This window comes from Molothrus ater, chromosome 2 (genome assembly GCF_012460135.2).
Source record: "Molothrus ater isolate BHLD 08-10-18 breed brown headed cowbird chromosome 2, BPBGC_Mater_1.1, whole genome shotgun sequence".
Classification (NCBI taxonomy): Eukaryota; Metazoa; Chordata; class Aves; order Passeriformes; family Icteridae; genus Molothrus; species Molothrus ater.
Window position 1 is genome coordinate 64,243,430 of NC_050479.2, and position 14,763 is coordinate 64,258,192.

The following is a 14,763-nucleotide window of genomic DNA, read 5'->3' on the forward strand; positions in this document are numbered from 1 at the left end:
AGGTATTATTCCTATTATTTATTACAGGGACATAGTCCGGGACCGCTTTCCCAGGAGAACTCTGCCAAGAGCATTTGTGCTCTCCTGCGTAGAACGCAAATCACTTTTTTTTAAAATTTCAGAAGTTTAATAGTAACAAAATGGTTATAAAAATAGGAATATAATTAGAGTAATAATAATTTGGACAATTGGAATTAGGACAATACGAGACAACAGAAACAAAGAGTTACGGACGTCTGGGCACCTTTGTCTGGGCAAAACAAGCCCAAAAAAGGACCCACGTTAACAGAGGATTAACCCTTAAAAGCAATAGCCTGCTGCATATTCATACACCTCATACATGATGCAGAAAGTCCATTCAAACACAGGATTCTGTCTGGTCATCGTCAACTTCTTCCTCTTAATCCTGACGGCATCTTCATGGCTGAGCAAGGTAGGAAGAAGTTCGTTTCTTCTGATAAGAGAGCAATAAATTCTTTTTCTCTGAAAGATTTAGGTGTCCTGTGGCTGCTATCTCACTGCAAGTCCTTTCTTTAAAAAAAGTATCTTACATAGCATAGTTTCTATTTTAACATTTTGTTATAACCTAAAACTATATTTAACACACTACTAAAAAAATTAATACAGCATAACTTTCTAACACATATAATATTCATTTTAATATTTGCGAAAAGCCAATCATAAAATATGCATTTTTCACATTTCCCTTGCCACATTTTTCTTGTAAAGTGTCTATTTATTACCCAGTAACCAGAACAGAGCCCAAACTTGACATTGCCCATAGCACTCTCTGCAGTAAGAGCATGTCTCCAATCAAAGTCAGAAAATTTGTCCTTATTCATGAATACATTTGCTTCCTTCCACAAATGCAGTGGCATATAAAAAATCTCCTTTCATTGAATCAAGACAAAAGTTCAGTCTCAAAGAATTTTCAGGGGACTAATAATGGCACGAACTAAAGCCTCAACTATTTATCATAGCTAAATGTTTCCATAACATGCTCTTCAAAGATGATTTATACATATGTATGTATTGGGTTTGTGTGGCAGGGTTTTGGTAGCAGAGAGGAGCTACAGGGGTGGCATATGCCAGAAGCTTTCCATGTTGGACAGAGCCAATGGCAGCCAGCTCCAAGACAGACCCATTCACCTGCGTCCCCATCCATGCCCCGCCCCCTCTCCTTCTCTGATCTGTTATCTCAGAGACCACCATTGCTGATGGGATCAGCCTTGACCAGTGAAGTGAAATTGAGTCCAGGAAGAAGGGAAAGTAGGAGAAAAGTGTTCTAAGGTTTGGGCTTATGTTTCATTACTCTGCTCTGATTTGGTTGGTAATAATCCATTTCCTCAAGTCAAGTCCGTTTTGCCTGGGACAGTAACTGGTGAGTGATCTCTCCCTGTGCTTATCCTGACCCATGAGCCTTTCATTAGATTTTTTCTCCCCTGCTCAGTTGAGAAGGGGAGTGACAGAGAGGCTTTGGTGGCACCTGATATCCACTCAGCATCAGCCCCCCACCACAATGCTGCATTTCATTACACCTTTACACCTTCTCAGAGTGCTACACCATCTCCTTGAAATATTGCAAGAAGACAATTTGAACAATGCTATAATTTGACTGAACATTTCTGCAAAACTATTACCAACTCCAAAAATATTTAATACATGGATTTGTTTAGCTATCTGCAAGTGTTCTAAAAAAGTTTATTGTGCATTTTCCAGCCTCGGTTTTGTGATACAGAAAACATGCCCACACAGATTTTTTGATGGAAATTATTTAATTAATAACTAGTTATTAATAACAACTTGGACACCAGCACACCTAACTTCACTCATCACAGGTAAATTCAGGTTTTCAGTCACTCTGTTTCAATACTGTTTGCAGCTCTGACACCCAGTCTGGCTCATCTTCCTCAAAGTCCCTAAAAATAGATTTCAAAAAAAATGTTATTTTGAAAACCAAAACACAACTTTATAAATCTTTAATTGCTTTTTTCCCCAAAAGAAATTACATTGTAATTAGGATAAATTATGTTAAAAATATCAGCACAAGAGACTTACTTCCTGCCCTACTGTGATTAAAGAACCTAAATGGTTCTTTATGATTCTCTATGGAATTTACAAAAGTAAGTTTCAAAAGCAAAAACAAATTAATATATTAAGAGACTGCAAATGTGTTGATAATTGACAGCCTGCAGCTGAACTGCAGCAATACAGGCTTAGGTAGTCATCTCTAGGTGCCACAAAAATAAACAGTGACACAAATTGAGATTCTGAGAATCTGAGAACCACCCCCAAAACATACATCAAAAAATCACAGCATTTTTGTTCATACATTGTAAGATATCAAATGCTAATAAATTTCAATTTAATTATGTAAGAGAGGGATGAATTTAGATGCTGAGAAAAATACTATTTTTTTCAGGGGAATGTTGTTATGGAAAAATCTCTTTGAGGAACCAAAGAAAACATAAATGCAAGGACATCACTTGGACTTACGTGTCATCTTCATCAGATCTAGGTTCAAGTCTCTCAGAATCTATGACAACAGCTTCATGTTCACCATCTACTTCATCAGATACTTTGCGTTCATCAGAAAGTGGACCTCTTAATATGTTTTCAGAAGCTTTGAAAATATAAAAATTAAAATGTCATCAAAATATTTTAATTTTTAAAGTAAAACTATTAAGAATATAAATATAAAACAGTCTAATTCATCCCCAGTTTGTAGCGGATTCCAGGATAAGCTGTTATCTATTTCAGGTGGGAAGATAAACTAGTAAGGTAACTGAAGTGCAGAACAAACACTTGTGACTGTGGCTGTGCACATCTGTAGACTGCAGCTGTCTTCAGCTGTGCCATCTGCCCATCCTGCCCTCCAACCAGGGCACCAGTGCCTCAGTGAGGGGGGGATTTACCTGATGGGGCTACAGTGCATTTCCTGCATCTGCCTAACACACACACCACACAGCTCAGGGCAGGGAGCACATAGCAGGTGTCTGTGCTTTGTCACGACCTCATTCAGCTGTTGAGCTGCAAGTGGAAGTCCATCATGAAGAGCTGTAGTGGAGATGTACAATCACTCATGAATTCCAAACTTGGCTTTTTAAGTCCCCTTTTCATTTGGTAAACTTAAAAAAACCAAAAACTAGTCTGTTGTGGTATGAACCCAAGTGAACAATCTGTATACATAGGAGCTATGTATGGGGAAAAAAGAAAAAAAAAAAGTCTTTATTAATAAAACTGTTTGCAAAAATGTTTGCCCAGAAAATGGGGATTTACCTGGTGTATAAATTGTGTATGTTTTAAATGCTAAGCTGACATCTGCATTGCTGAGCATGTCCATCAGGGTCTGAGGGGGTTCCTTGTTCCACTGCTTCCGTGGCCTATTTTCACTGTAGTTTATAACACCACCACCTGGGTATAAAATAATTCACAAATGCTATTTACAGGAAATTGCATTAGCAGTGTGGATTACATTCAAGGTCACATTCAAGAGAGAAATGAGAAACAGGAAGAAACAGAAAGAAAAGAGTCTAGATACCTCCATCTGTCACAGCACTGTTCTCTCAGAAAACTGAGGAAACAATGGAACCTCCTTGTGGCCAGGGAGCCCACAGGAACTGGCTGAGGGGTGTGAGGAGGCAGTGTCTCAGCAAACTTATGTGGTGGCTCTGCAAATCTCAAAATGAAGCCTGAGGCTGCTTCTGTGCCTTTTAATAGCAGAACACTTAAATACATGCATTCCTCTGTCCACTCTCCTTGCCCAGTGCATAACTATCATAAAACATTCCTACCACAGCTTGGGAATTTTCTCACTACTCATATCTTGATTATTTATTTCCACAACATTTATTCACATTTACCTAGAACACATATCCAGAATCACATTAAATAATCATAACAATTGCATCAGTGAGGGGGCATTTTAAAATTGAAACCTTTCTCAGAAGAAACCTCATGATAAGTATTTTAATCAAAAGAAAGAAAAGTCTCTGCCTCACATCTGAGGTACATCATTGATAGTTCTTGTCACTGGCCTTAACCTGTATGTTAAATCACAACAAAAGTAGAGCTGTAGATGTTTTATGCTCCCAATAGTATGCTGTACTTGAAAGACAGGTGGTTGCATTCTGCACCAAATTAATTCCTCACTGCTACCTCCACAAATGGTGTATCAAAAGGAGGACTGTAGGATAATTTCTTAGAGATTAGTATAATTTTAAGGTTGCTATTGTTATCTGTCAGTTTCATCACTCTTTGCAATCTTCCTGTCACACAAAAACACATAGAAATTCTCTTCAGCACAGTGAACTTTTTGAGTGTTCATCAATGAAGTATTTTTAAATTATTTTAATGTAATTTTAAACGAGTCATGTAAAGTTTTGGCTTTTAAAATCTGTAAACAACCACTGACATTACTTGAATTAAAAGCACATTTAATTAAATCTTACTTTCAGTCTCTTCAGGTGTAAAACTGGAAGAAAGCAAGGATGCATTTTCCAGGACATCCAGCACAGTATTGGATATCTTCTTTTCCCATTGCCTTCTGTGGGCGTGTGACAGATCAGTACTTCCTGGGAGGACAGCAGAAGCTGATACTGTAATGGTAACAAAAAAAAAACCCATGATAACCAGCATCTAACTTGATTCCATGTCCAGACTGCCCTGTCCAGGGAAAGTAGTACTAAGAATCACTTAACTAGCAGCAATGTTTGATTCTGTGGGTGCAAATCTCAACTTTAAAGCATTCCCCATACATTTACTCTATTCTAAATGTTTTCAAACAACCATTTTTTATTACTTTGACAAGAGAATTTTCATTTTTTTAATCTCAGATGAGCAGTATGAATCAATGTACTTGCAGATGTACTGATGGTGGCATGGTTTTCATGTCTTGAGTAACCTGAGACTAATTTGAGCCACCTATTTAAATGGCTGTATCACTGACATGTAGATACCATACACAGAAGGAAGTGCATCAGCCTTAAAACTGCCAAACTTACCTTCTTGATAAGATTTCCTTTGTTCCCTTGTGTCTTCACTCAAACCCTCAGCATTTTTCCTTTCTAAGGGGCTATGCTTGCTGCTTTCATCTTTCCTTTGCTTTAAAAGAGTAAAGTCTTCATTAATTATTATCCTTGTCGTCGAGAAAGACAAAGCAGTCATATTAATGTGGCATTAATTATTTCAGTTTTGCTATAAAATACCTTGCCTAAAGACTGGAAGATTTGAAAACTAAACCAATAACATTTTGAAGCCAACTGCAATTGCACTCTACCTATTATTGCACTGTATTTCACACTGTGTGCCATGACAGACAACTTCAGTTTCTGAAGCTAAGCACACATAGTTATTTGATATAATATAATTTCTCTTTGGGGTTTTTTCACATTTAAGAACACAAACAATATAAATTATTTACATTCCCAGGGAAAACAAGATGCACCCAAATACTAAACTTCTCAGATTGACAAGTCTATGAAAAGAAAATAAAATAAGCCCCAGGGCAACACACTTTTTAAAAATATACTGAATATGGCTGAGTCAGGCTATGGCAATGTACCTATAGGGGACATCTTGGCCACCTGTGACTTAATTCTCCTCTCCTGAAATCTCATATGGGCCCTAAAAACTGGTGAGAACTATGTCCAGACTAGACTGTTTCCACAGCAGCCAGTTCTAAATGTGTCCCAAAAGCAAAGAAAATGGATCTTTTGCAGTATAAAAAAAAAATGGAAAGACAAGGGAAGTTCTTTTGGGTTGGGTTTTGTTTTGACAGGGTTATAAAAAGATCCACTTTGGAACTAAACTAAACATGGAAAGAATCAAAAAGCCTGGTGGGAAACACACAGGAAAACTGCAATTTGAACACTAACAGGCTGCTTTATGGTTTAGCATAGGAATAATTTTCATTAGAAACTTTTCTATAATACAGAATATTCTAAATTACTAAAATACAAATGTTATATTTATATTTGAATACTTACTCTATTTTCTGTCTTATTGTTTGAGCTTCTTCCAGCCATGACACTACCTGACAGATTAACAAACAGATCCAAGAGTTAACAACTCTAGCAAACATTTGTAGTAAGGTGGTATTCCAGAGGAATGACAGCAATTCCACTGAACCAAGCAATGACAATTATGTGACAGCTTCTTCACACTTCTGACAGCACAGCTCATTCTCAACAGTCCTGCTACTATTCTGTTCCAAATGGGCACTAATTGTGGTGTAGCTAAATTTATGCAGAAGAAAAAAGTCCAACATTCTCTCTCTAAAAATTAAATAATGAACATAACATGCTTCACCATATTCTGGGAAAGAAAGAACTGTTGTATTTAAAATAAATGCCACTGTTAAAAGCTTTGCTGATTCTAAAACTTTATTTTTATTTCTAGCAAAGAAAAGTTTATTTCTAGCACAAGTCTTAAGACTTACAATACATATATTGCAGCTTTGCACTCCACTTATGTTGGAATATAATTTATACCCTTCAAGCATTTTTCCATGTAAGTTCAATAATATTAGATTTTGAAATAATTAAAAGTAGATTTGGACATATAATGCTAATGTTTCATAGCTGTATTTAAGATCTTATACTTCCTACTCATTTTGTCATTCCTTACATCAAAAAAATGTTACTGACTTACCCTTCTGTCTTGCTGCATTGCCTTCAGGTTTCTTGGTTTCCTTTACTATCTGCTCAAACTCATTTGCAATCTGAAATGTGTATGAAGAGATGCAAGAAATGTATCATTTTAAACTTCTTAAAATTATTGCATATACTATTTGTTAAAAATAGACTCACTATACAAGTGCACTGTTCCAGCTAACAATATCTATTTTTATCAGCATCAGGCCAACATCCAACTTTAATTTTCAGAAGAGACACTTTTAAAAACTCAGGTTTTCTGATAAGTCTACAACTGTATGTATTTTAGAGTAGGACGTACACAACACTACGTTTTATAGTTATACAATAACAAACTAGAAATGAAAAGGATTTATTATCTAAAATGTAGATAGTATTGCTGAAATCTAGAGACAAAGAATACACCATACCTCAGAAGGCAAACAATTTTTTACAAGTTTGGTTAGGCAGCCTCTTGCAAGAATAGTACTGGCTGATGGACGATTCTGGGGATTTCTCTTGAACATCTGTTTTATTAAGTAATGAAGCTCATAGGAATACTGAGATGGAAGTGGATCATAGGACCCTTTGCATATCTTGAGGATGAGATGTTTCCAGCTGTTGGCTTGAAACTGCATTTTAAATAAATTAATACTAGAGCACAGCGTTTAAGTATAAGGCAAAAAGTAGCTGTCATAATTTAAGATAACTTCTACAACAGAAAAGCAGATAGGAATTACTCCAATAAATTTATGATTGTTTGAATTTTATTTGTGTAGAAATCAAATTAATCAATTCATATACTTGAGATCAGACACGAACTGCAAGTGTGAAACAGTAAGGTCAAAAATATGAAGACTTTGATTAAAAAAAATTCTTCAAAAGTAGCCTGTAAAAGCACAAACATCCCCTTGCAAATCTAATGTCTGAGAACTTCTAGCTGCCATGCAGGAAGTTTCCTTGGATTACACCTCTCTGGCTTGGCTGCAGGGTGCCAAGCACCTATGGTGTGTCATCTTTTGTATGACCTCTCATAGATTATGCAAGAACATACATGACCATCACATCAAACCAGACACACAACTTTTCAACACTGCTAATAAGGAAAGAATACTCCCCTCCTTGGAACCCCAGCTCTAAGCTCTGCCTCAATAGCCCTGATACTGCCAAAGACTTGCCACAGATCTACTTAGGCTAACACAACCCTATGCACAGGCTCCCTTATCACTCAGTCACATCAGTGTAAGTTTCCACACTCTTGCACAGCCAGCACTTGCAGCTGTGGAGAACTGCATACACAGGTTTTTTTTGCTGATACACAGGATGTGAACAATGCTCTCAGGCATATGTGTCGTTCTTGGGCCTGTCCTCTGCAGGGTCAGGTGCTGGGGCTTTGATGATCTTTGTGGGTCCTTTCCAACTCAGAATATTCTGTGGTTCTCTGATTTCAAGATACAGTATTAGCTCAATGAAAGGAAACTGCTGCTTATAAAAACTAAGACAAAATGACCCTCAATTAGGATCTCATTTTGCTGCAAAACAAACATATCCTGATAAGGGTTCTTATTTTACCTATGAGTCTGTATAGAGAAGCCAGAGGATGTTAACACATAAGAAACACAGCAACAACACTGTAAAAGACAGTGTCCCAGAAATGACAGAAAGACTGAATTATTGATCAAGGTCCCCACTGTTCCAAGAGGAGAATGGTGCTTGGACAGTGATTTGTTTGATTTGAAGAACAGGCAAAGGTGTATCACTGATGCAAGCAATACAAAATGCCTACTGCTTACTACATTTTGCTGTACTTGCACACAATATATTTTTATTAGCAAACATTTTGAGTGTCTTTGTCACTATGTCATGGGATTATCTTGATCCTGTAAAATGCAATGCTCCTGCAACTGCAGGTATCTGGAACCAGCCTGGCAGCTGTTGGATTGAATATGTCCAAATCACCCCGCTAATATTGAGGAAAATTAACCAAATTAAAAAAAAACAATTGTTTTCTAACAAATTTGAAAATAGAGTCTTCTACAGAATGGTCCAGTAGGTCCCAAGAACTGCTGAAACAGCAGCATGTAGTGGAGGAGGCATAGGAAGGGTGGAGCAATACTTCCCTCTTTTGGAAGCAGCAGCAAGCACTTCAGTCAACTCTATTGTACAGCAAACTGCTAATTAAATTTCAAGGAATTCCAAAACTTTTCACATGGCAATAAAGCTGTACTTACCGGGTGTTTTAGAGTGCACAGCTCATACAGAATACACCCCAGAGACCATATATCACTGTAGATATAGAGAGAGATGAAAAATTTTCAGCCAGAAATTGCAATCTAGTGTCTTGTTTAAAAGCATGAGATTTAATCTGTGTACATAACTGAGCTAAATAAGCTAAAAATAAATGTAAGTAACCATAAAGACAATATAATTTTGCGTTTAACCTCTCCTGTGGAAATGTTCTTCCTTATTTTATCCTAACCTGATGTAAAAGAGGATGACTGCCATACAGTGGTAGTTGGCTTTTTATTCCTAGGATGTCTTTCAAGTAATTTGCTCCAACAATATTTATCCTTCTGCACTTGAAAGCCTTTGCATTCTATGGCCCTTAACATCAAATGGCAGCCACATAATCCTAATTCTGAGAGCTGGAATACTGGCCCTGCCAAAATGAATTCTCTTACTGAGAAAAAACTCCATTATTTTCTACCAAAAGTGAGTACTGCCATTTGCACAAGAAGCAACTGAAGCCTTTCTTGCAAGAAGAAACAACTTGAACTGTAGAAGGTTTCTTACCTCCCCTGGGAAATCAATCACAGTTCTTGCATAAGGACCAGAATAACTGGGCTAAGTAATCCATTCTGTGCCATTATCCTTACATTATCAAGACTGGCATGAAGAGGTTAAAAATCATCCATCAGCCATCATCCAAACAACCATCCCCCAAAAAATAAGATCAGCAAAAAGATACTAACACATGCTTATGTCTGTGGATACATACACACTTAAAACATACACACAAGTATGTATGTATTTACTCTCCCAAATAAACAGAGGTCTGCACACTGACTTTCAGACTTCTGGGACTAAAGATACTGTGCTCTCAGCTACCTAAGAAAAGATGAATTTATGCACTATAATCTTAAAAAAATTGTAAATACCTCTTTGTACATTTCCTTCATCTCAGTATCTTCTCTGAAACAAATATGGATAAGACATATAGCCAGATTGAGATAGCAAGAAAAAAACCCCATCCATTATTTATGACCACTGAAAACACCAGTACCTTTTGTTGTTGTATGGCAGACTTTCCCATATTTCTGGAGGTACATAATAGGGAGTTCCCACATAGGTGCAAGCGTATGACATTGGACTATGAAACGACAAAGAGGAAATGCCAGGTGAGAAGTAATGATTTATGAACTCTGTACTGTTTGTCAATGGTAAAATAAAGCTTGACACCACTGAGATCAGTTGGGATGTCTACATACTGTGCAAGAAGGCGTGCAGATCCAAAATCTCCCAACTTGACTTTTCCACTTTGAGTGAGGAAGACATTCTGCATTTCAAGAGCAAAGATTAACATACTTAAATATTCTTCTATGAATCATCTCTGAAGTTTGGATATACAGAAAATACAGCAATACCCACTTCTGATATTTTGTCTCTGTATTTCTTTTCACTTGCTTCTCCTAATACTTCTACCAAAACAGAAAGGTTTTGTGGGCCTAAGGCCTCAGCATCAGTAGCAGAGGAAGAACTGAACTTAGAATTGTCTTAATCTCTATGCTATACTCAAACCAAGGGTCCACTTTCTTCTGAATTTCCCTCTTTCTGACAAGGAAGAGCAAAAAAGAAAAAATTGTGAGGCAAGATATTTGCAAACTGCATAATCCATACACTTTTTTATAGTTTGTAATTCTTTTAAGTTATATGCAGTGTCACAAGCAATTGGTGCTATCAGCAGTGTGGATATGAAGAATACAGCTATACTGAGATGATGTTTACATCCACAGTATTACATCACCCCATGCACTCAACAATTTCATTTATATTATATACTTAGGCCTAAATAAAAACCACAGAACTTAGCAGTCATGGGAAATTACAAAAGAGAGGGTTTAACTTTTGCATGCAGGAGAGTTTATTAATGGCAACAAAACTTGCTCTGTTCACCTTGGATTTTATATCCCTATGCAGCACACGTTTATCATGGATGTGCTTCACAGCCAGGCACATCTGCACAAACCAGTGAAGGATCTGAAAAAGAGTAGCTAAGAGTTATAACACCTCAATGCTCAATATAATGAATACTTTACTAATAGATTTTAAAAAATTAAGAAAGGAAAAGCATATTCAGAACATTTGGGTGTAAAAAGTAACCCCAGCATAACAGCCTCCAACCAGCATGAAAGACTGAGTTCTTTAAAACAGATTATATTTTAACATTGCAGAAGGAATGTTTATTACCTGTGTCCAAAAAGCTCTAATAATACAAAGCAATAATGAAGCTGGGAATCACTACCTGGAGCTTTAGCTCATGGTCATTTTAAAACAAGTTAACTAAAGTTACAGAGTAAATTGGCAAATAGATAAAAAACCCAAAGCACCAAATAACAAACAAAACCAAAACTCACATGGAAATAATGTACTGTTTCTAAAAGAAAATGTGCTCCTTTCCAAGTACAAAAGAAAACTCTTAAAGGTCATAGAAAATATAAATGTTCAATTAGTTGAGGTTTCTGGTCCTTTCATTTTGATGAAGGTGATGCTTCTAACTGTAGCAGGAAGTAGCTTCTATTCACTACAATGCCCCTTTGAACCTTCTCCTAAGTAATTTTATAGCTTCTCTGGTAAAAGCAGTTAGCACATACTGAATGGTTTAAACTAAATGGTTTAATTACATAAAAAGCAGGCATTTATTCTCCTGGTTAGCTTTATTTATCTTACCAGAGTTGTTTGTTCACTTCCCGTTGGCAGTGCTCTTACTGTGCTTTAAATCCTACCTGAACCGTTGTGTAAAATTCCTACTTAATTGCATACAAACCTGACTGGTTTTCACACAATGTGAACAATTTTCAGATACATGTAGCAATTTCTTTTTTTATTCATTTCAGTCCAATTCTTGTCCTGATCTGCTGGAAACTATAAAAGAATTAATTCCCCAATTCTATCTGTAAGTGACTTTGTTTCATCAAGATGTTAGCATATTTCTAATTTGGTTTATGCAGCATCCTACTGTTTACATGGAAAAGGATTCCCAGCCTCCTTGGTTCAAAACAATGTCTTTTCTTACCGTGTCTTCAGGGAACAAATTTCCTCCTTGGTGTTTAATCTTTTGCATTAGATCTCCATCATCACAATATTCCATCACTATATACAGATGTCCATCAGCTAAATTTTTGGTAATTTAAGCATAATTAGTATTTTCATTAGCAGGATATGTATTGATTATTAACTACATGTAATACTTTTTACTGGAAAGCTCTAACTGCATGCTATGTGTTATGTTACAATAAATATGTATTTTGTTTATAATACACACTATAAACAAAAAAAAAGAAAGTAATCTCAATCCCTGAGGAGTATGCAACTTCAAACAAATGAAGGAATTTAAATTTTTTACACTTACCTTCAAATGATTCTTTAAAGGCAACAATATTTGGATGTTTCATTTTAGCCAAAAGAACAGCTTCCTTCCTAGAATTCTCTACACCAGATGAAGACTGAAAATATAAACATTCTTACTATAAATTTCACACTAACAAATGTTCAAGTATACACATAAAGTGCCTCACTTTCCAAAGAAAAAGATTTAAAAGAATTGATATTCAGTTATTTCAAGTCATTTAGAAAGTTTAAAAGCTCCATCTTTTTAATCTATGGTTTATTACTAGCTGAAGACTTCTTCGGGTTTTTTGGGCATGTGGTATTTTGTTGGTTTTTTTAAATTGGAGAGAATCTTTTCCTATTTCAATTAATGACCTCTTCTATTTTAAAAGAGCAGAACTATATAACAAAGCAGCACACACTGACTTCGAAACAGCTGATAGTCTGCATGAACTCAATACAAGGCCAAGTGCCCAGGTGTTGCTGAGCTTTGGCCTCAGAAAGCCAGTGCCTCCCATTTTGTGACTTTTAGCTTAGCTGAGTGCAGAGAATGTAACCCAAAGAGCTGATTACCAGCAGTAATATGACACTAATTTCCTCATTAGACATTGAAGATGAAATTTGCATTTTAGTGAAATCAATCCAGCCAAGGGCATCAGTGGGAACAGGGAACATTCTAAGCACCTTCATACCTGCTATACTTCCAAAAATTCCAGTATCTAATAATGTACTTCACTTAGTACCAACAACATCAGCTCAAGATGTAGTTATACAGTAACCATACCACATACCTGTCTAATACACAAAACTCTCAGAAAAACTGTTCAGTGTTTCAAAAACACACCCAGAATTAGGATTTTTAAATTTTATCTTTTTTAAGTGGTGGGTGAAGCCATGTTTGTGTCACACTTACCATTGGAAGCCTTATTTCCTTCATTACATACTTTTGGTCACTGATTCTATGATGAACTAGGAGAGCTCTGCCAAAGGATCCTTCTCCTAGTACTTTCAACACGTTGTATCCTTCCATTTTTTATAAATTCAGTTCCAACACTTTTCTTCATTCACAGGATTATCTTCTAAACTTTGTCAGTACCTTAACACTTTTTAAATTTTTCTCTTAATATAACCTGCATGGAAAAAGACCCAAACAAAATACCAAAAAGGGGTGATAAATGTGGTTACCTAACTGTCCAGCATTACCATGACACAACTTCCCTGCACAGTTACCTTGATTTTACTGAAGATGAGGCCTCCAGAAAGTCAAATTTGAAATATTATAGTGCTATTTCTGCATTTTTTAATTTAAAATGCTCAATCTCTTCAAAAAATGTCAGTAATAGACTTACAACTTTGCATCTCCTTTTTGTTACCTGCACTCCTGCAGGTGGTTTCATAACACTAAAGAAAACTCACAGGCATATTATTAGAAACAAGCTTAAATCTTCCAGTGACAATTCTCACCTAAAACAGCATAAGCAAGATCAAACTGGTAAAAGTTACTGTGCAAAGACTTCAAGAACTGGCAGATAACGAATAAAATATTTTAGTTGCAAGGAACCTACAATGGTCATCTAGTGCAACTGCCTGACCACTCCAGGGGTGAGCAAAAGTTGAACTAGCGTGACAGTGGCATCATGACAATGTTTCTTGAACACTAAGAGGTTTAGGGCATTGACCACCTCTCTAAGAATTCTGTTCCAATGTTCAACAACTCTCTCAGTACATAGATGCTTCCTAAAGTCTAGTGTAAACCTTCCCTTGTGCACTTTTGAAATGTTCCCAGTTGTCCTGTCACTATGTTTAGACTATATCAGGGGATCACAGAATCAATGAGGTTGGAAAAGACCTCTGAGATCATTAAGTCCAGCCCATCAACCAACACCATGTCAACTAGACCACGGCACTGAGTGCCACAACCAGTTAAACACCTCCAGGGATGGTGACTCTACCCCATACCCGAGCAGCCCATGCCAATGTCTAATCACCTTCTTCTGGGAAGAGAATCTTCCCGATATCCAACCTGCAAGTCCCATGGCACAGTGTGAGGCTATGTCCTCTCCTCCAATACTGAGCTTAATCCCAGCCTTCCTGAGAGCTCCCACAGATGCTGAAATTCGCACATGATCCCCTTTCCAGCCACAAACACATCTCCTGCAGGATGTCTCATGCAGCAGGGGGTTGTTATCCTTTTTTCAAAACCTTGGTGCTTTTAAGTCATCCTCTGTGCACTGCGTGCACACACGGTGTTCTAAGGGGTTGATGAGCTCTCTGCTTCCTCCGGCTCCTTTATGCTGAAGAGGAGCAGCCCAAGCCCGCCCCAAGCCCCTCAAGGCCCGCTGGGGACTCACCTCAGCGGGCCGGGCCGAGACCTGCGGGCAGGCCCCGGCTCTCCGCCGTCGCTCGCCCCGGGCTGCCCGCGCCCGCCTGGGGGTGGGGGGGCGGGCTGGGCAAGGAGGAGGGCGGTGCTGGCTCCGAGGCCGGGGAAGGAGGAGGGCGGTGCTGGCTCCAAGGCTGGGGAAGG

General features: G+C 37.5%; 1 protein-coding gene across 6 annotated transcripts; it reads right to left on the reverse strand.

Moving 5' to 3' along the window:
- Positions 1-141: 141 nt before the first annotated feature.
- LOC118689942 (serine/threonine-protein kinase Nek3-like) lies at positions 142-14,678 on the reverse strand. 6 transcript variants are annotated; one of them, XM_036388448.2, is made up of 16 exons: positions 14,591-14,678; positions 13,153-13,369; positions 12,262-12,355; positions 11,926-12,023; positions 10,806-10,889; positions 10,121-10,188; positions 9,916-10,002; positions 8,864-8,918; positions 7,064-7,264; positions 6,652-6,721; positions 5,988-6,034; positions 5,004-5,103; positions 4,452-4,574; positions 3,280-3,414; positions 2,497-2,623; positions 142-1,919 (listed from the first exon to the last, which is right to left on the reverse strand). In XM_036388448.2, exons 2-16 carry the CDS (start codon positions 13,267-13,269, stop codon positions 1,853-1,855), a joined length of 1,473 nt encoding a protein of 490 aa, XP_036244341.1. In that variant the 5' UTR covers positions 13,270-13,369; positions 14,591-14,678; the 3' UTR covers positions 142-1,852. The 6 variants fall into 6 exon arrangements, with proteins under 6 accessions (XP_036244341.1, XP_036244331.1, XP_036244321.1 ...); XM_036388438.2 differs by having other exon boundaries at positions 4,452-4,592; XM_036388428.2 differs by having other exon boundaries at positions 4,452-4,598.
- Positions 14,679-14,763: the final 85 nt, after the last annotated feature.